At 48.6% G+C, this 21,866-nt stretch overlaps 1 protein-coding gene across 4 annotated transcripts in view; it reads left to right on the top strand.

The window, feature by feature from the left end:
* Positions 1 to 21,866, top strand: part of DEF6 (DEF6 guanine nucleotide exchange factor) — an 849,237-nt gene that overhangs the window by 148,101 nt on the left and 679,270 nt on the right. Inside the window, exon 1 of one of the 4 annotated variants that reach the window (XM_085651115.1) lies at positions 16,164 to 16,348. The exons of the other annotated variants lie outside the window; for them this stretch is intronic. Coding sequence (XP_085507241.1) covers positions 16,259 to 16,348 — 90 coding nt within the window. The 5' untranslated portion in view covers positions 16,164 to 16,258. Of the gene's footprint in view, positions 1 to 16,163; positions 16,349 to 21,866 lie in introns of those variants that run through there. 4 annotated transcript variants of the gene reach the window in all.

The following is a 21,866-nucleotide window of genomic DNA, read 5'->3' as shown; positions in this document are numbered from 1 at the left end:
TGACCGAGAAGGGTGTGGTATGCCGACCCCCACACCTTTCCCTGTGACCCATTGGCCATCTTCCTCCGAGGGCAGACCTCCACTCCCAACTTACAGAGCTTCCATCGTCCTGATTGAAGATTAAACATGGGCACCTAAGTTTATTCCAGCTGCCAGCAGAAGTAGTGGATGTCATTTTGTCTGCTTGCTGGGATTCCACCAAAACAGTGTATGTGCTCTGTAAGGTTGAATCGATTTGTCACTTGGTATAACAATAGCAATGTCTAACCCTTGTTGGCTCACCTATCCAATATCCTCAAGTTTGTACTTTCATTAGCTCTCCAAGGTTGTGCTGTAGGGACTGGTATTTGGCAGCCTTGTTGGTTTTTCTCGGCATCCCACATCAGCCGTCCCTTTTTAAGTCACCCATTGTTATCAGGGTTGTAAAGAGACTGACTAACCTATTGCTGCTTACTCCATTTGTCTTGTCGCAATGGGACCTCAATTTGGTTTCAATATTTTTGACTGGCTCTCTGTTCGAACCATTTCATAGTTGTTAGTTGAGGATATCAACTTTGAAAACTGGTCATCTGGTTGTAATCATCTCAGCAAAGTGTGTCAGTGAGTTTCAAGCACTGAGTGTCTGCCCACTGTTTACATGTCTTTTTCCTAACAGGTTGGTTCTTCAAACCAGGACTGATACCAATCACAGCTGGTGACCCCTTTACTTCTGGGCCAGTGCATTAGCGTTCCATCATTTTACCCCCACCACACCCCACTGAAAAGGAGGAGAAGCTTCACAGGCCAGATTTCAGCAGGCTGGTCAGCATTTATATAGACCGTACTAAAGAGATTAAGATCGACAACCAGTTCTTCGTACGGTACATAGACAACAGGAAGGGCAAAGCACCACATAGGAGAATCCTGTCCAGGTGTATCATCTTATGTATCAACATTTCTATGCCCTTGCACATAAGTAGCCACCAAAGGGCATTTTCAGCTCATTCTACATGAGTGAAATCCTCAACATCACCTTTGGAAAGCTGAGTTACTGTGGCCGTAATTTGTAAGTAGGCGACGTGGCCATCCCTTCATTCCTTCACTAAGCATTACTAATTGGAAAAATGATGGGCATTTCACTTGCTGTGACCTCCAGGATTTTCTTGTCTGACCATTCCTTCAGAGCCCACACCAGATTAGGGAACTGATAGGGAATCTGTTAGAAAGGCGAGGAATCTGTAGGTAGAAATATCCAGCTGAAGAAAAAGTTACTGACCTTCTGTAATGACCTTTCTGGTAGAGACACTACCTACCTGCAAATTCCTCAACCTTTCAAACCACCTTCCCATTCTGAAGGATGGTCAAGATTTAATGATTTTTTTAAAAGGTGCCAAGTTAATACATTGCACCTCGCCTACTCAGGATTGATGTTACCCTCATCCTGTTTGCCTTGTAGGCACAGAAAAAATGGATGGTAAACTGATGTCATGGTCCCAGGGTGGGCATTGCATGGCTCTAGTGATGTCTCTGTGGCATTGTTTCCAGCGCTCAAACAGAGCCAGAACCCTCTACTTGAGTGAAAGAGCTATTGGTAATGTTTCCAGAACCAGTCTAGTGCCTGAGGTATTTAAAAGGTGAGAAATATACAGGTCAAAAGAGTATCACCAGAAAACCATTACTGAAAGTAAATAACTTTTTTCATTGATTACAACCTAAACATCATATTTAAACACCAAAATAATTGTAAAAAACATGTACAAAGTATAAGTATAAATGGGGCGATGCCAAAGTATACACACGTTTTTCTTTTAATTTCAAAATTATTTTAATTACAATTACCTAGTGCGTTCTATAGAGAGATCTCAGCCCCAGGGGCAGAGATAACAACAGACAGAAAGCTACTTATAGTACCATTTCAGTCATAAATTCAGTTGAGGAGCACTACCACCCCATTTGAGGTGCTGGATATCCATAAGTCTGCATTAAGGTCTATATCTATACACGTGTATGGTGAATTCCATCCATGAGGAGATTTACACTTCGGTGTAGATCTTCACGTGTGGAGATCTACACATGAAAACTTACCTTTGTGAATAGGGCACAATATTGCTAATATTCCTGAACAAGTCATAGCACCAATAGCCATGTAATAGTAACTTAAAAGCTGAATTGGAAGAATAGAAAGAAATAATAGAAAATTAATGTTACCATGTCCTTACAGTGGCAAGTCTCTAAAAGCTATTTGTAATGGGGCAGCCCTAGCTGTCCTATGTACGAAACCAGAGTATAGATTAAAATATGAATACTGTATATCAGTAATAGGATTGCTTAGCAAAATCATTAAACTTGGATTTATAATAACTATTAAAAATATTATTCAATGGTGAAGTTTGATGTTTAATAAATATTAAGGAATAGTAACTTTTGGAACGTTATCCTTTACTTGCTTGAACTGTCAGAAGGATAATTAGTGTAAGCCTCTCCCAGCTTTCAGCCTGTGCTCAATCTTGAATAGGAGTGAATGAGGTGGGAAATGCCTCCCAGGAACAAACAATAGGCTGACCTGAATGGGGACAGATGACGCCTCGAAGCTCAGCAGAATATTCAGAGTGAGGGCTGTGAGCTTCCTGTGACACCACACTGTCAAATCCTGCTTGACAGGTACGTTGTGCCACATGTAACACTTGGGGCATACTTAAAAGGGAGGTAACCGGCTGCCAAGACAATTCTTGTGAATCTTCTGTCTGATTGCTGAAGGATACTGCTTGTGTCCTACCAGATTTCTGTCTCTAGTTTGGTGGGTGCAGTGCCTGCTTCAAACTGGGTTTTAGTGTTAGATGTGGGAAGACACTAGGGTTACCATACTACATTCCCAACACACACCTCAGGCCCTCAGACTCCAGTTTAGTGTGGCAGAAGATTTTTCATCATCTTGATGCCTTGACATATGTCATTTTGAGCTTGTTTGCAGTATGGAAACCAGTAACTACTGACAAGATGAGTAGGGTTACCTCTGATAACTTTTACCCTATAGGTTAGGGAGGAACCAAGAGCAACCCTACCCACTAGTAGGTGACAGGCATAAATGTGGCTCCTTCAGGCACTCTCTTTAAACCAGTTTCTGGACTTGACATTTTTTTTATCATGATTTGTTTCCCCCAACCTGGCCCCACAGCCCCATTGTGCCATGGCTGCCATCTCTAAAGCGAATAATTGTCTCCAGTATGGCAGCACCGGCATTTTGCCATAAGGGCACGTTTATGTCCAGTATTTCTTCCAGTATTTCAGGGTCTGCATTTTGCCTTGGGTTCCATCCCTTATACCAAGAATAACCTCCACTGTTCCAGCAAAAGCATTTTGTCACGCCTGCCCCCCCCCCCCGTCAAGAATTTCCTCCAGTATGCAAGTACCATCATTTTTCCACAGGAGCCATGCCAAGAATTACTTCTAGAATGTCAGGGCCTGTATTTTGCCATTGGTGCCCTTTCTTATGGCATGAGTTATTTCTAGTATACCAGCAGCAGCATGTAGCCTTGGGTGCCGTCATAAGCCCAGAATTATATTGAGTATGCCGTGGCCAGTGGCTGACTTCCATTCATAAATATGCAAACAAACACACTTTTACTGACACACTCTCACAATGTCTCACTCATACTCACTCCCTCTTGCAATCACTCTCTTCCCCCTCTCTCACTGTAACTCGCCCTATCTCGCTCATACTCACCCCCACTCAGTTACTTACACACAAACATACTCGTACTCACTGCTTCGCACTCTCACTTATAAACACACACGCACTCACCCTTTCACACTCAATGACTGTGACCTGGTGCAACTGCACCTGCTGCACCATTGATAGCTACACACCTAATGCCCTTCCACACCCTCTCACATTCTCCACTCACTCACTTCTCATAACTCACTCACACTCCTTCACTCACTGCTTCGCACTAATTAAAACGTATTCATATACGTTCTCAAACTCAGATTCCCAATCACTTTAACTCTCATTGGCACTCTCAAAAACATTCACAAACACTCTAACCCAATCTCAGACACTGTCAATCACTCACAAACACGCTCTCGCTTACCTTGCTTCCTTAGATGGCAACTCACCATGAATCCCAGTGGGGGACCAGACGGAGCAGCAGGGCCAGGTTTGAAAAGAGGAAGACCCACCATAATCCCTTTCCAAGCTTGTTGATAGGACTGGAATCACAGCCCTATAAGACGCTGGGGCAGTGCTTGGGATCCTGCCACTGCTGCACTGTGTGGCTCCTCATTGGCCTCAGGGATGCACTGATGTGCGCCCTAACAGCTACATTTTACGAGATATACTGTGCTGCCTGAAGCATGCGCAGTATGTATGCGAAATAATAGGCATTTAACCTGTGTGAGGAGATTGTAGTTGAACTACGCCCCGCACATATGAAATCCAGACATCTAGCTACAGAGTGCTGTATTTTAAAACAACATGCCATAACTGAAACATGCCTCAGCGGCCCTCCCCTTCCTCCTGTCACCAGGAGCATGGTGAGCAGGCGGGCTGACCTGTGCATTGACACTGTTCATGAATACACGAAACTTGTGTTTTCATGGATGCTACTCAGTTAAATCTTTAGCATCAGAGGCAAGAGGCACAAACTGGTGCCTCACTCACAGAAGGCAGGGCTAAACTTCTTAGCCCCTGATAAGGAGCCACTGCTGGGCACCTTATTGTATTTTTGTTTGTTTGGTGTCATTTTGTTTATTACATTTTACTCTGTTTTTCTAATTCAGTTTGGAATTTTTATTGCTTCGCATTGTGACTTTATTACTATTTCGGTATGAATACTTTACACATTGCCCTAAGTTAAGCCTGTCTTCTCTATGCGAAGGCTACCGGAGGTTGAGCACAGGCTAATTTAGCAACATGAAGGGTTAACCCATTAAGACGGTTGTGATTAGTCCTTGAAGTGGGCAGTCGCCCACCCCAAATAATAATCCAATTTCTTACAGCAACCAATGCTCAATTTGATTTTGCAAAGAAAAAATTCATAGTGTTGCCATTTTGTACCTCCTAGTTAGGTAACTAAGCACTATAGCCTACTCTTAGAACCAATAAATGAAAACTGATTGCCTTTTTAGATTACTTTGAATATATAGGCACATGAACCAACCCAGGTCCCACGGACTCTGGTGGAATATTAATGATAGCACTTTAAACCAGGAAGCAAAACTAACAATGCAGTGAAAGGGTGAAATAACTCTTTTTAGGGACAATTGGAAGGAGTCCTCTTACCCTGTGTCAGTTTATTGAAATTTAAAAAAAGGAACACAGTTAATATGATTTATGCCAAAATAATCCCTAACCCGAAAACTACACTCCACAAACTATGCAAATGCACAACATGCCGCTTGCAAAAACTCAACTTTTTAAATACAACCAAGTCCTACATTGGTTAGAAACCATAACACAAATCATATCACACTACCTAAAACAATAAAACTACAACCAGTAAAAACCTGAATGACCGTTGCCAAAAATAATAATATCACATTAGATAAATACTTTAAAATTGTATTTGAATATTTCGACAGAAATGCTGGCTTTCATTTCTCGATGAACTAGTGGAAAAGAAAATTGGCGAATGTTAAGTGTGCTAGAGTCTAGGTAAAGGCAACTCTAAGGAATTGTTTCAAATAGTACAAACTGAGACAAGCTTAGGGGTGGAACTTGCAATTGATTTCTTTAGTCCTATTGCTACTGAATAGCACCTGCTGGTGGTCACGAATGTTTTCTTGAGGTCAGGACTGCTGCCAGCAAACTGTGGTCCCTCTCTGTAGAGGAACATTCAATGAATTTGCAACTACATTGGGCTTCAAGTACCAGAAAGTGCACCAACTTTGGCCTCAAGCTGTATGTGTGTGTGCATATGTGCCACGAAGATGCTTAAAATACAGCTTAGATTGCCAAAGCCACATTCAGGTCCATTCCTGAAACCCTATGTCAAACCCTGTGTAATTATGAGGGGACAACTCACAGTATGGCAGCTGTTTCCCCAACGGAACTCATCTTTAGAAAGAAAATCCGGACAAAGATTCCACTCCTTGCTGCTGAACCTGATCACCAAGTAACACTGGAAGTGCAAACCCGAGATGCTGCTCAGACACAGAGAATGGAATGATCCGCAAGCCAACTGCGCAGCGCACGGCCATCGCATCTAAGCAAAGGATGCCCAGTGCTTGACACATCCAAAGGAACCCTCAAAGATGACACCCGTCATGACACCTCTTTGGGTAATGACTGGCATTAAAGATAGGGAGACGGTCAGACCACTACCTGCAACTCCTCAGGTTTTCAAACACAGCTTGGCAAACCCGTGAGCTAACGTCTGCTGAAGAACTATCTGATCCCGATGAAGGCGGCGAAGGAGCCTGTGCAAGTGTACAATACTGCAGACAATGCGCTTGATAAGTACATTTATGTTCTTCAATGTCCTCTTTTCTTTCCCCAACTAGTGACATCCAGAGGATCCCAGCACGGGATGACTCCAGGCTGGAAACCCAGGATTTGTGTGCTGAGACACCCCCAAGCAGCGGCCTGCACTGGAGGGCCACTCTGATGGCATTGTGTGCACGTTACAAATGTCAACATGGAAGAAAGCTATATGTGTGCTTTATTTCACAAGATTGGCACTCAGTCTTTCTGGGAAGCACAGCTTCCCACAGTTAATCCTGGACACCTCAGCTGGTCGGGTTTGGTTCACGGCAAGACAACCTCATGCGCTGGGTGTTGCTCTGCTTCAACGCCAATTTACCATCCCCACCTCCATGCCCTTCGCCCCTCTCCCTACGCTTTACGTGTTGTGCTCTGGGCAGGGCTTATACATCACTTCCCCTTAGGACACGTGCCTTGAGCCCAGATGCAGGACATACATGTTATCTGTTCCACATGTGAATGAATGTTAGAGCTGGCTGGGACGAGTGTGGCCCAGCTGTGCTCATCTATGTACGTTTATAGTAATTTGTGAGATGCTCCGGGTTCCTCGGCGCTGAGTTGCCACAATGTGCGTATTTGTTAACGTTTCGAGCTCATTTCACAGGTCGTGTTGTTTTAAGAGGAATGAACCAGTGCCCCACGCGCCTAGAGAAGGGGCGCCCTTAGTTGTGCACGAGACTGAGCCTCCTTCAGGCTAAGAAGGGGGTGGAATTAACAAGGAGGGGTGGTGATGTCATTAGGGTGCGCAGGAATTCCTGGACGAGTTATTTAAGGCTGCGCCCTGGAGTATTCCTCCTCTTTGTCCCCTCAGACCTCCAGCAAGCTGCAGAGGCGCGTCGTTTCCGGCGGCGGTGTGCAGTGCGGCACAGGAGGTTTGAGGGGGCCTAGGCACAGCGTTTAGTATTAGTGTATTGTTTACTAATCAAGTTATACTTCTATGTGTTAAAAGCGCCTTCGCGCCGCATAGAAGCAGTATTAAAAGTTGTGTATGGCTAGTAGGCTCCGCCGCGGTAGGTGGGGGACGCGCCCACGTTCAAACTGTAGTGTTGCGGGTGGCAGGACCTGGCGTGTAAGGAAACCACACTGACACCCGTGTACTGTGTTAGTGGTCAGCCATGAACTTAACCACGCCCAGCGCGCTGGGCCTTTTATTCTCCACCACACGTAGTCTCGACCTCCGAGCACACCTTACATGTCGCCCTTTGAGGGGGGTGATTAGCTACATCACCTCCCCTGCTGTTGTGAGAGACGTGGGCTGTCCCACCGTCTCTCGCGATATTACATTCCTCCTTTGCCAGGAGACAAAAATGGGATGCACACAATCTCAAAACATAAGTATAAACTCTCAGTCCTGACCGTTGACTACCGGTCGAATTATAACAAAATGGAACAGTCTTACTTGGGAGCTTGTGGTAGCTGCTCACCCTGGCTGCGACCCGACCTTCGATCGCCGACTAGCCACTGGTCACATAGTCCTTATACTTCTGGGATACCTTCCTGGATCGCAGGTGTAAGTCAGGCTTTGGTCCCCACCGGACTCTTGATCTGGTGGCGGCGAAGATGGTAGGTTAGTGGAACGGTCCAGGGAGCTTGATCTCCCACGTTCTGTCAGCCTGCTGCTAGGAGTTGCGGGTCCAATTCGGGGCATCTCATCCAGTTCGGCAGACTCGGAGGCGTCACTTCCTTCAGCAGGTGGGACCCTTTTGAAGAATGATACATTGCGGGCAGTGCTTAATTTGTAAAATATTAAGTGCAGGTGCTCACATTTTTGGGGGGAGGCCACACCCACTTTCTCGGGTACGCCCACTTCTCCAAGAGGCGGCACCCACTTCCTTTTTTGGTTCCACCCACATCCACAAGCCTCAACACATCATACCCACCTCCTCACATCTTGAGTTCCGCAAGAAGCTGAAGACCTGGCTCTTCACATAAGCACCTCTGGGACCTCACACCTGCCCAAGTGCCTGGATACCCTCTCGGGTGATTAGTGTGATGTACAAATCAATATATCATAACATAATATAACACATGGGAAGCCTATGAGAACAACTTAAAAGTGAGCTCAAATTAGAGAACGTGTGTAATTCTCAAAATGCAGCTTTAGGAAAGGTCATTGGAGTACTTGAGGCAGCTTTGCAAACTAAAGAGAATGTGCTTGTACTGTGATGTTTAAAAGATAGGAAAGGGTGAAGGAAGGAATACATTAAAGAAGGCAGCAACAAATGCTGGTAGGAAGGGGAGTACTGGAGTGAGGACATATATAAGTAACAGATGAAAGGAGAAAGAAATAGGAAAAGAATGTGAAAGGAAGAAATGAAGGAATAGAGGGAGAAAGGAAGTAAATGATGTGTGATGGATGAATAGAAAGAAGAAATGAAAGGAGCAAGAGCAACATAAGGAAGGGTTGATGATAAGAAAGGAGGACATTAAAGAAGAGGGGAAGGAAGGAGCAGGAAAAAAGAAAGTAAGGAAAGAATGTAGGAAGAGGAATAAAATGCACCAGGGGAGGAAGGATGGGGAATGAATGAGGGTGTAAGGAAGAAAGCAAGAATGGAATGAGGGTGTAAGTAAGCAAGAATGGAATGAGGGTCAAGTAAGCAAGAAGCAGGACGGAAAAGGAGGCATGGCTGGAGGTGCTGAGGAAGAGAAAAAGGGAAAAGAAACAGATGTGACGAAGGAAAAAAAAGGAGGTCAGGGGAAAGGATACAAGTATGAAAGGTACTGGGTCAAGTAGGGACAGAGAGAATAATGACAGTGTAATATTGCAAAGAAATTGAAAAACAAAAGATTAAAATACATTTGTGTGCTTACCATACCATGTATATTTGTAAAGCACATATTCACCAAAGGGGGCCTTGACACAGAATTTAAAATGTTATCCAGCTTATAGGCACAAATTCTATCGACCTCAGAAAGATGAAAGGCTGAGTTGCATACCAAGATTAAAATTTTTGATCCTGAGAACAAAAACTGATTCCTGGAGTGGATATAAAGAAATGTGCAAGAAGGAAAAATACAAAAGGGAGAGTGAGGAAGGAGAGGTCTGAAGGCAAAGATAGATACGGTAGACAAAGAATGTGAAGAGAAGTGAGGAAAGCAAAGATAGGGAGTGGAAGACTGGATTGGACCATGATGAGAAAGAAAAAAGGAAAGAGGAGAAAGGGAAGAAGAGCAGACAGAAGTGAGGTGCATGAAAAGAGAGTGCAAGGGAAAGATGAGAAGGTGCAAACTGATACGCAGTTAACGAGGGGAGGTGGTGATTAAGAGGAAACTGGACGTAGGGCAGACAGTGAAAGAAGAATGGAAAGAAGGGAAGCAGTAAGGTGTGAAGGGTAGGAAGAAAAGCAGATGGCGAGGAACAGCAAGAAAATAGTACACCTCTGCTTTATTAAAAATAGAGTAATTAATTATGTAAAGTTGCGAGGTGACAGGGCTGCATCGTTCCTGGCCAGCCTCATGAATTCATAGCTGTGCTGTCCAAAACACACAATAGCGATTTGGACACCCTATCACTGAGTGGCTAGCTTAGGGGCGTGCCATTTGCGCATGCACTGTGAGAGCACAAGCCATTGTTAGTTCTAAGGCCTAGTTCTTTCACAGTGAACACAGTGCTCCCCCATTCTGGCAGACCAGACCCTGCCACCGATTTAAGGCATAATCTGTCTATTGCTTCTTGGCCAGAGCAACCAGTCCCTGGAAGGACGACTCTAGGAGAGCCAACATCGAGGCCAAGCTCACAAAGTCTTCAGATTCGGGGTCTCAAACCCCATGTGCGAAACACTATCGACTTCTGCCAACCAGGGGCTGGTAAAGTTAACAGGCTTGTGATCTTGACTGTGCAGCTGCAGAAAATGCAGGGCAAGCAAGGGCGGTAGGCGAAGTACCCGATTAACAGTAAGTGATGAGCCAAACCAAACTTTGCGCAATGAGGCACTAAAGCCAAGCTTGTCCAAACAACGAGAAAAAGCGAGCATGCAAGTGATGTGCAGACGCAAACTTTGAGCAAATGATGGGCTGAGGCATGCACTGCCTAAAGAGCTGAAACAAACTTTAAGCACATGACTGGGAACTTCAAGAGAACTTTGAGAGATTATCAGTCAAATTGAACTTTGTGCGTGCAATAAATGTGCTAACGTCAACAACTTTGAACTTGAATGAATTTGTCTTGAACTAGGAGCGCAGAGCGGTTCTCGGGAGCACAAAGGATGCTTTATTTCACAATTTACATAAGTTAAATGTCAACAGTGTCAGTGCGCCTCTGGAGAGTGTTAATAATAAAATGTGTCTTATGTTTTAGCGCTTGCTGCTAAGTACTTGAAATATCACAGCTTTTTGGCTCACTGAGCTGCTGCACTATGTGTGTGCGTGTCTCTCAACCTCTTGCCCCCAATAAATGCCTGGTGCTCTCTGCCGCCCTGGATGTTAGTCTGTGTTTTTAGAGTGTGTGGCCTCATTAACGCAACTCAGCTGTCCTGCTGGCTGCGCCGGGGCTGGGCATGTAGCGGTACGCCGAACGGGCCGGAAATCACTTACTCTGGGGTAACTCTTTTAGGGATAACTACCTGCTTTTGAAATAATATTGCAAAAGCAGGGGTTGCAAAGAGCCAGGCTACCCTACCAACTTTTCCCCCACACCCTAGGCAATCACCGTCTCCTGAACCACAAAATCATAGGGTTCTCTGTGAAACGTCTCCCAAGATCGTTTCTCCATCCTCTACTGCAGGAACGCATCTGGTGAGTCTGGGTGTAGAGTGATTCTCGGGAGCATAAAGGATGCTTTATTTCGAATTGTCCTTTCTTTTCATGTCTTCGTGGCGCTCCCCGCCTGCCAGCGCGTACATAAAATAATGGAATGCCGTTTCGGGCTCTTGTTCCTTTTATGAAGCAAGTAAATCAAATGTATACAAATTATACCCGATTGCCGGCGCTCATATATATTCACTTCTGCTGGACATTGTACAATGTTTATTGGCAGTCCTGCATACTTCCAGCCTGCCACGCCCCAGCTCAGACGAAAGCCCGCCTTCAGCCATTCCTCAATGGAAATGAAACAATGTTCCGTGAAAGGCAGGCACGATCTGCTGCAAGTGTCATCACTAACGTGATGACGCCACGCATTTTCAGTATGCCTGGGCCAGGGTGGACTTCCTATGAGGACATACCAGGCAGCAGCCACAGAAGGAGAGCAGGCATTTATTTAAATAATTACCGGGCCATCGATCTGCCGGAGGAGAACAATTGTATAGACCCGGCCCGGTGAAATAAGTGCCGGTGCTGAGCACCGGAAAGCACCGGCACAAATTAAGCCCTGGTTGCGGGTGAGTGTCTCTGATCCTCGCTGTGCAGTCATCATGGTGCCTTTTACGGCAATGACAGTCCATGGGTGCAGCTCGAACGGTGTACGGAATTTTCCCCCTGGGTGTCGATCTTGCACGAGTACCTGGTCGCCTACGGCAATAGGGCTTTCTTCCTTCCGGGATGCTGCTTCGTTAGTTTTTTGTTGCCTGAGGTCCGACAGGTTCGGGGGACTCGCTGCCTCCACCCACGTGGAGTGATGGGGAATAGTGTCTGTAACTGCTCGGCGAAAACACAGTCGGCTTGGAGATATGCCAGTGGTGCAATGGGGGGTGAGCCGGTATTCTCGGAGAAATTGATACACAGCTCGTTCTAGGTTGAGTCCTTCTGCAAGCGATCTGGATACTCTTATTCAGCGTTCGCATCAACCGCTCTACTTCGCCATTGGCCTGGGGCCACCTTGGCGTTATCTTCCGGTGCTTTATTCGGTGGGAGGCTAGGTACTCGGCTACTTCGGCGCTGGTGAATGGTGGTCCATTGTTAGTGCGGAGCTCTCCAAAAAGTCCATGAGTGGCTATTACTTTTTCCAGCTTGGGGATGACTTCTGCGGCGGACGTTGAGGAAACAAACTCCACTTCCAGATACCTGGAAAAATCATCCACAATCACCAACATGTGTCTTCCCCCTGGTAGGCTGCCGAAATCAGCACTGTCTCTGTCCCATGGGCCGCTTGGGGCCGCTTCGGTGATTATCGGTGCTGGTCTGCTTGGTAGGCTCGTGGCGAGGCATACGGGGCAGTGCTGTATTAGTGATTCTATTTGGTGGTCCAGGCCGGGAAACCAAACTTTACTACGAAGCCGGTTCTTGGATTTGACGATCCCCTGATGTGCTCCATGGGCTAGGAGAGCTGCTTGCCTGGTAAGGCTTGCCGGTAGGGCCAGGCGCGGGCCACGCAGGAGACAGCCATCCGCTGACACTGACAGCTCCTGGCGGACTTGGTGCAGTGATTTCAGCGTTGCTTGGGCTGCCGCTGTTCGCAGGGGCGACGGACTTTGTATAGGCCGCCAGTCCCCTGAAGAGACTGCTTGTATTGCCATTTAGAGGCAGTCGTCGTCTCGAGTAGCAGCAATGACTTCTTGCAGCGACATCGGTAGGGGTCGGGACCGCTCGACTATCATCCGCACATAATCCTCCGTGGAGGCCACTTCCGCAGCTTCTGGAAGGGGTGGCTGGCCGGGCATGCCATGACAGGAAGTCGGACGGGTTCCGGGTGCCTGGTCTATACTCCACTTTCAGCTGGAACTCTTGTAGCTGCAGTATCCACTTCTTGATCCGTGGAGGAGGGCGAGACGAAGAGCCTTGGAAAAGTGGAACCAGTGGTTTGTGGTCGGTAATAACAGTGAATGGCTGGCGGTACAAGTAGATGTGGAAATGGCCGCACCCCCAGAGAATGGCTATGGCCTCCCTTTCGATTTGCGAGTAACGCTGTTCGGTAGGCGTGAGTGTCCTGCTCGCATAGGCAACGGGTGCCCACTCTCCACAGCCCTGACGTTGTGCTAGGACGGCACCGAGACCGGTGGGGCTGGCGTCTACAACCAGCTGGGAATCATGGCGCGGGTCAAAATAGATGAGGGTAGTATCCGCGGACAGGGCAGCCTTCGTCTGCTGGAACGCCTGCTCTTGTGCTGGGCCCCAGATCCAGTGGGCGGTGGTCTTGGTGAGCTCTCGCAGTGGACCTGTCAGATCCGATAGGTTCTTGATGAACCGGCTGCAATATGTGACCATGCCCAAGAAGCTGCGGACTCCTGTTACTGACGTAGGGGCTGGCGCCTCCTGGACGTCCTTCAGTTTGGTGGGATTGGGCCCGATGCCTCTGTCTGAGAAACGATATCCGAAGAAGCTGATGTCTCGGCGTAAGAATTTGCACTTCTCTCTGTGGAGGGTTAAACCGCAGTCTCTGAGGCGTGTGAACACTGCGTTGAGGCGGAGGATGTGTTCCCCTAGAGAGGGGGCATGGACCAAAATGTCAACGCTCACGTTGAGCACCCCCTCCAGCCCTTGCAAGACGGTCTTGATGATGTTTTGGAACACTTCGGCTGCGCTGGAGATTCCGAAGTTAAGGCGTTTGTAGCGCCAGAGGCCTGCGTGGGTGGAGAAGGTCGTGATCGGGCGAGAATCCGGGTGTAGAGGGACTTGATGATACCCCGATCGGAGGTCCATTTTTGAAAACCACTTTGACCCTGCGAGTTCGCCTATGATGTCATCGACCGTGCGTGTCCAGTGGCGTTCCCGTTTGATGGCGAGGTTCGGGATCCGCATGTCGATGCATATGCGGACAGCGTCTGGCTGCTTCGGTTTCTTCGCGACCACGATGGGGGACACCCACGGGGTGGGACCTCTCACCCGTTCAATGATTCCGGCTGCTTCCAGCATGTGGAGTTCCGTCTCCACTTTTGGGCGGAGGTGGAAGGCAATCCTCCTGTGCCTGAGGGCCACGGGGGCTACCGACTTGTCGATGTGCAGTCGGACTGCTGGGCCCTTAAGGCATCCGATCCCATCAAAGAGAGGCACGAATTCCGATATTAAGCGGTCCAGATCATGTGCTTGTACTGTGATGGCAAAGTGAATGAGGCGTAGTTCTTGTGCGGTGCGACAACCGAGTAGAAACCTTGACACTTCTCTGGAGACATAGATCTTGGCTGACTGACGAACGTCGTTGTGCGAGATCTCAGCTTGGAACACTCCGCACATTCGGAGTGGGGTGTGGGTCCCAAAAGCGTACACTTGGACGTTGGTGCTGCAGAGCGCAGGCGGATTGGATAGTAGTCTGTAGGCGCTGACGGCCATAAGGTTGATCGTTGCTCCCGTATCGATGAGTGTCGCCACAGGGTGGCCCTGCACGTTGACGGTGCACATGGGTGCTGCTTGCGGGGACGCAGAGAGGGCGTGTAGCATGTGCACCACATGCACAGTAACGGCTTCATCTTCGTCCATGTCACCACTCGAGGAGTCACCTGGGATGGGCTCAAGTGCACGTACTTGACGAGTTGGGCCTTGCGACTGCCATAAAGACCTCGAGCGACAGACTTTAGAGAAGTGATTGACTTTTCCGCATGCGCTGCACGTTTTTCCCTTGAGCTGGACAAGCGCCGTCGTGCGGGAGCGGGTCGCCACACCATCCGCAGAGGCGGACCTTGGGATTCTGTCCGGATCCTTGGACCGAGGGCTTTCTGGGTCTTTGCCGCGGGCCTCGTGAGTTGGAACAAATAGCGCAGACCGGTTCTTCTTTGACGGCTTCCGTAGCCTTGAGCTCCATATGGGCCGCCCTGGCCTTGGACAGTTCTTTGGAGCGCCCTAGGGTCAATATGACCTTCATCGCCATATTGTGTTCTTCGAGTACGCGCTCGCGCAGTTTTGAAGAGGCGCACCCTTGAATGAATTGTGCTTGCACCTCATCATCTTCATCGGGTAGGGTGCACGTGCTTGCCAGCTCTTTGAGGCGGGCATAGAATACGTCGACAGACTCCTCCGGGAGCTGCTTCGCCTGGCGGAGGAGGAACCGTTCATAGTCTGGGTTGGCATACGGCTCAAAATGCGCAGTGATGGCGTCGCGCAACGTGGCATAGGTCTTCGGGGGCCCAGCTTCATGGACAGTCTTTGCGATTTTGTGAATGTCCGCACCGCCAAGGTGGAGGAGCATGGACCGTTGTCGTGGGGCTTTGATCTCCGCAGCTTTGAAGAACGTCTCCAGCCGCTCCACCCACTCCTTCCATCGTGCGGCTTGGGAAGGCGGCGGCCATTTACGGCGAAGGGCTCCAGAGGCGGGATGGTGGTCATGGTGGCACCGCCACGGACGATCACCGGGGCGCCGGAGGGCTATTCAGGTGCGGTGGCGGGGCACTGGAGCCTTGTCAGCAGGTGATGACAGTGGTGTGGGGCCACGTGGTGGCGCGTCGATTGGCGTCAGAAAGGCAGGAGGTGGCGGATAGGGGCCCCGACGGGGCGTGCGCACTACGGTCATCTAGGACCCTTCCACAGCTGGGGGTCGCGTAGCTATGGCCTTCACTAGTTCCTGGGCCAGTGCGGAGAGATGCCACCCTGACGTGAGGCAGAAGAGCACTGTGGGGCAAAGCGCGTATGCAGGCTTAACTTGAGAGGCAGGTTCCCCTGACTTGTCTGGCAGTCACTCTCTTGTGCCACTCTTGCAGGCTGGTGGGCAGAATTAGACAGTAGAGGGCTCCTCCCTAGCGCCTACAGCGCGCGACTCCCGGGGCTAGTCCACACACCGTTTCTTCCGAGGGAAGATTGTCACTGGTGCGATAACATTAAGTGGCCAGAGGGGGCAGTAGAGAGGCCGCGAGCGCTTACCGCGTCATTGTGCTTCTTCCAGCGGTAAACCGGCACACGCGCTCTTGCGCTTCCTCCCGCTATGTGCTCCAGGCGAGCACCGACGGTCCGGCGGAGTTCCTACGAGGCCACAGACACAGGCGGAGACACAGGCGGATGCCCGCGCTGAGCGAGGCACACAAGCGGGAGGTGCACAGCGGCAGGCAGGTGTGCGGAGGCAGCGGGGAACAGCACGGCGGGTCGGAGGTAGGAGAGCAGCTTGCTGACACCACCCTCGTCGCCAGTGTAGTGTTGCGGGTGGCAGGGCCTGGCGTGTAAGGAAACCACACTGACAAGCGTGTACTGTGTTAGTGGTCAGCCACGAACTTAACCACGCCAGTGCGCTGGGCCTTTTTTCTCCACCACACGTGGTCTCGACCTCCGTCGAGCCCACCTTACATGTCGCCCTTTGAGAGGGGTTATTAGCTACATCACCTCCCCTGCTGTTGTGAGATACATGGGCTGTCCCACCGTCTCTCGCGATATTACACAAACTACCGAGCTGTGAATATATGCAAGGGGGGGGGGGGGGGGAGCGGCCGCTGCCATAGAAGTGGGGGCCCCTGCCCATAGCAAGCTCAGACGCGGGAAAGAGTGCGGCAGGAGACGCGTGACCGTGTTATATGGTTTTGCTGATGCGCACCCCTCTGGGCATCGGAAGCGGTTCGTCGTTGGCACTTCTTTGAGTGCAATGGCTGAGGTGAGGTAAAGCGCCTCATGACCCACCTCAGCCTACGGACCTCCCGCTTTTACACAGGTGGGGCCAAGTAGCGTGTGAAGTCCTGCTCGCCTAAACAAGGAGACGCTAGCTCGCGGTTGCGGCGGGGGGCGCGCCCGAAGCAGATGAAATGTGGCTCGCGGTGTGAGGCGCGGCTGTATGCGGGGGACATGCCTCAGTCCCAGGGGCGGCTATGGTCAGCAGTGCACACATTGCACAACGTCAAGGCGAGCCCGCGTTGCAGCTGGCTTCCGCATTGTTACTCAGAGCTGGGACGGCAGATGGGGATGGTCCCATTCCCAGACCCTAGGCGCGAGACCTACCAGTGTGTTTCATTCCAAACAACGTTTCAAGGCACCATTAGTACTGCGCGCTTTTTAACAAGAATTGTATTTCTGTTGGTGGTGTTTGAACTGTGCTTTTATGGATATCTGTATCCGAATAAAGTTTATTAAATTGAATTGTACCTTCTATTAATCGTCTTTATGAGCTGCACTTAGTGTATCAGCGGACTGGTTACAATGACTTCCCTATGTCACAATGATTAGCGGAATCGGTATATCGAATGTCGTGGTATCACATAGTTTCAAAATGTTATGCTGCGCATTAGGCCGTCTGCTTCTGGTATTTGCGGAACATCCATGTGTCCTCACGTATCCCTGTCTCTTCATGCCTTGCTAGACCTTGAGCGTCTAAAAAGGCAGAGGTATTAAGCATATGCATTGTATTAGCATTTTAGCGCAATTCGAACCTATGAATTACGTTTAGCCGCGCGCTGGGCTCAGCTGAGCGGGCTATCGTCAGACAATAGGAAAGCCACGTAACTTTGTGCTGTTATTATTGGCCCGCAGAACCCATTTTTGCTGACAGGGTAATCAAGCTGTGTCACTTTTGATAACACTGGTCATTCATGCACACTCAGTCGGCATGCTCTGCACTCTGAAGTTCATTTAATTTCTGCAGCATGCGCTTAAACACACTTGGCCTACGTCTAACGTCATTTTACACGGTTAATGAGTCATGCTTTTCTTATTTAAAATTCAAACTGACACCGGGAGTTATATCTTTAGCCCGGAGCTCCCAGAAGTTAAGGGCGTAGGAAGCTTGGGTCATCTCCGTGGTATGCTCTGTACAGTCTGAAAGGCCGTTCGCAGAAGAAGTGCACGTGTTTTCTGCTCTCTGGAATACAGATTTCACAGGATGTTCATCATCGTTTTTTCTCGACCTCGCTTACTGCGCACAAGATCAGACATTTAAAGCCACACACCCCCTGCTGAAGTCGCCGAAATTTCAGCCCCAGTTTACACACAAGCGTGCACACAGGCAGGGCAGAGCTCTTAACATGTCTGATATATCTCTAAAGCTCATCAGATGAAAATGCGAATCTTGTCGCGTTTCTACAGGGCGCTTAATACTGGGGTTTGGCCTTTTTCTAAGCTCTGCAGATGTTTTGAGGAGATAAGGCAACTAGGGTGACCAACTGGCATTGGTGCAAATTCAGGACGGTGAGTGTAAAAATTCAGGACAAGGTCAAAATTCAGGACACAAATTCAGGACAGGAGGTCAAAATTCAACACAAAACTTCAGGACAATAGATACGTTTTACAGACACATCAGAGGAGGTCGTGCAATAGTATAGAAGTAAGCCCACATATTCAACCATTTGGCAAACCTATCCATCATGTATCCTTCCAACTATCAATTAACTCATCCATCCCTTCATCCATCCTTTCGCTCATCCATCCATCATCCATCCACCCTTTCACCCTATCCATCTGTACACTCATCCATCCATTCACTCATCCATCCAGCCATTTACCCTTTCACCCATCTAGCCATCCTTTCACTTACTCATCCATCCACCCAGTCACTCATCCTTCCACCCATCCACCCTTACAGTTATCCATCCATCCTCCCTTTCTCTCTCCATCGACCCTTTCACTTAGCCATCCTTCCTTCCATCCATCCACCCACCCATCCATCTTCTCATCCACTCATGAATCCATCCATTGACCCTATCACTCATCCATCCTTTCTCTCATCCAGCTATCCTTTCACTCCTTCACTCATCTATTCATCCTTTTGTGCATCTACCCTCCCTTTCACTCACTCATCCATCCTTACAGCCACCCTTTCATTCATCCGTCCATCCATTTCCCCTTGCACTTATCAATTCATCAATCCATCATTTCACTCATCCATCCACCCACTCACTCATCATCCACCTTTTCACTCATCCACCTTTTCACTCATCCTTCCATCCACCCTTTTACCCATCCAGCTACCCTTCCACCCATACATCCAGCTATTTACCTTTTCTCTCATCCATCCTTCCACTCACTCATCAATCCATCCATCCTCTCATTATCCATCTATTCAATCATTCATTCATCCATTCACCCTTTCACTAATTCATCCAGCCATCCACCCATCCCTTCACTTACTCACTCGCCCACCTTTTCATATTAATTTTTGTGCCGAGCCTTTTTGAGAAGAGGCCCATCAAAAACTTCACCCTCGCTGCAGGAGCTATTCCAGGACTGGGACAGAAGCCACCCAGGGCGGGGACAGGATCCACCACAGGGGGGACCGGAGCAATCACAGGTGGGGGGGGGGGCAGGAGCCACCACATGGGGGGACAGGAGCCATCACTGGGGGGGGGGGAGGAATCCTCCAGGGTGGGCACAGGGGCGGGCATGCAGTATTCAAGTATCTTGGCCCCTCCAGGGTGGGGTAGGGCTCCTCACCCCCTCCTGGACAAGACAATGAGACGACAGGCTCTCTTTCCAAAATGTTAGTTTTGCCATCCCCCACTGTGATGTACAGTACTTAAAGGAGATACTCCAAGAGAACTGATTTAACTGATTGTCCTCCATACTTTGTTAATCAGTGTGGGTGTGATTGTGCCATTTCTTTATTTTATTACATTATAGACTGCATGTTTCAAGAACTGAGGTTTGCTTACAATTTAGTGACAGTAATTAACTCTGTGAAGAGAACCAAGTGCTGCATCGGTGTAATCAGGGCCGGTTCTAGGATGTTTGGGGCCCTGGGCAGGAAGGGAATGTGTGAGGCCCCTCTAAATTGCAGAGACATGAAGCATCCAGGGCTGTTTGCATCTGAAGAGGTGCCCCTCCCTCTCAGTCACCTTCAAGCACCTCTTAACAGCTCATCAAGGGCTGAAGGTGTGAGGGTAGCCATCCCGCTGTGCCTCTCCAATGCTGCTGGGGATCTGAGCCTTGGTGCTGCATCGGAGTCTGTTACACCCGACCTCAACAGCATCGGAGTCAGTCTCGGCTTAGGGTGTTGCGACCGGTGCCCGGTTAAAATTACGGACAAATGGCGTCCGTTAAAGAATCCTTCACGGACAACGGACAGACGGCCGAAATTACGGACTGTCCGTGAAATTTACGGACGTTTGGTCACCCTAAAGGCAACTGAATCCAGGATTCGTGGAATGCTGTGTTTTGGCACCCAGGGCTTTAAGTGGGATGAAAAAACTGGGGGGGGTCTCTCATAGGGGCGTGGCCAATGTAATTAAGGGCGTGGCTTAAGAACAGGTAATCTAAAAATCTGTGTTTAGCATAGTGTGCCGCCCAACTTGTAATTTGCTGTTTGACATTGCATCCAGATATAGGATACAACAAGTAACATCATACCTACAACAAGTCAGGACTATTGGCTTTGTCAATGGTTTTTAGATGCATAAGATAAATAAGCAGCAACTATGGCTTGTATATAACATTGGAAAAGCTTCCACTTGAAGCCCTGATGACACTATGACAATGTTGCTGCTCCTGAGTTTCAAAAAGAGAAGGGAAATCCAGAGAGAAAATGACTCTTTAAAGGATTTCCCTACTCCTACAACACTCACCTGGCATGACGTCATGCCGTAACGTCTTCACTAGTGAGAAGTGAGCACGCGCACATCGATGTGCCTGCTGTCACTGCAGTCTGAAAAAAATGGACCGCCTGTTCCAGGGCACAAAACAGAGCCTGATAGAGACCCATTTCGAGGCCCTCTTTAAAAAAACTGCCGGTGCTCAGCACCGGTGAGACCCGGCCCACTTAAAACCCTGGGCGTACCCAGACCCTCACTTTTGTCATATTTAGGGTTCTTCTGTGGTTCTTGTGTTTAGTTAAGAATCTTGTTTGTTCGTTGTTGTGATGTCACCCTTGCTTACCTGCAGTGTTTTAAGTGGGATGAAAAAGTGTGTGGGGGGATCTCTGAAAGGGGTGTGGTCTGTGTAATTAGGCTGTGGCTGAAACACTTGAAATACATTTCTGTGATTTCCATAGTGTTCCACGTGACCAATACTTTAGTGCTTCTGTGAGCTTTCTGTTATTGCGGTCGCCAGTAGGTAATTATAGTTAGGACCTAGTTTCAATAGGAGAAGCGGGTTTTGACATGCCTATATCTTTGGCGCCGGATGACTAATCTTCTTGAAACTATTTTTTAAAAGTGCCCTGGTGATTCTTGATGCACTTCGAAATCCGGGGCAATCCGTCAAGCAAGGGCCGGGGCAAAAAAAGTGTGTTTCCCATGTTAATTGCCATATAGATTTTAGTCGCGACTACAGCCCGAACCGCTGGGCGGAATTGCGCCAAATGTGACAGAAAGGTAGCTCTTGGTCCAGAAAGATCCCTTTTTTTGTTATTTGGTGTTAATACTTAAAGTCGTTTTTGAGATATTAAGGGGAATGCAAATTTGCATATATAGGGACGCAGATCCTCCAAGGATTTAAGAGTCCCGTGCTGAATTGTGATTGGCTGTCAACGCTTCAAGCAGGAAATGTTGGCAGCCATCTTGGGACTCTGCTTCAGCCGAGTCCTCAAAAAAACGTTAAAAAAAAGAGATTACCCTGACCCTTCTCTACTATTTAGCCCCCGGGTGGGCCAGGTCCTGGAGGCATGCAGGCTTAGTTAAATTTAAAGGAAGGGGTGCACGGAGTCCCTGTCTTTGGGCATTTTTATGCCCCGGGTACCACCATCTCCCTGGGGCTTGTA

The sequence above is a fragment of the Triturus cristatus genome, chromosome 1_1 (assembly GCF_964204655.1).
Source record: "Triturus cristatus chromosome 1_1, aTriCri1.1, whole genome shotgun sequence".
Classification (NCBI taxonomy): Eukaryota; Metazoa; Chordata; class Amphibia; order Caudata; family Salamandridae; genus Triturus; species Triturus cristatus.
This window is presented reverse-complemented; position numbering and strand designations above follow the sequence as displayed.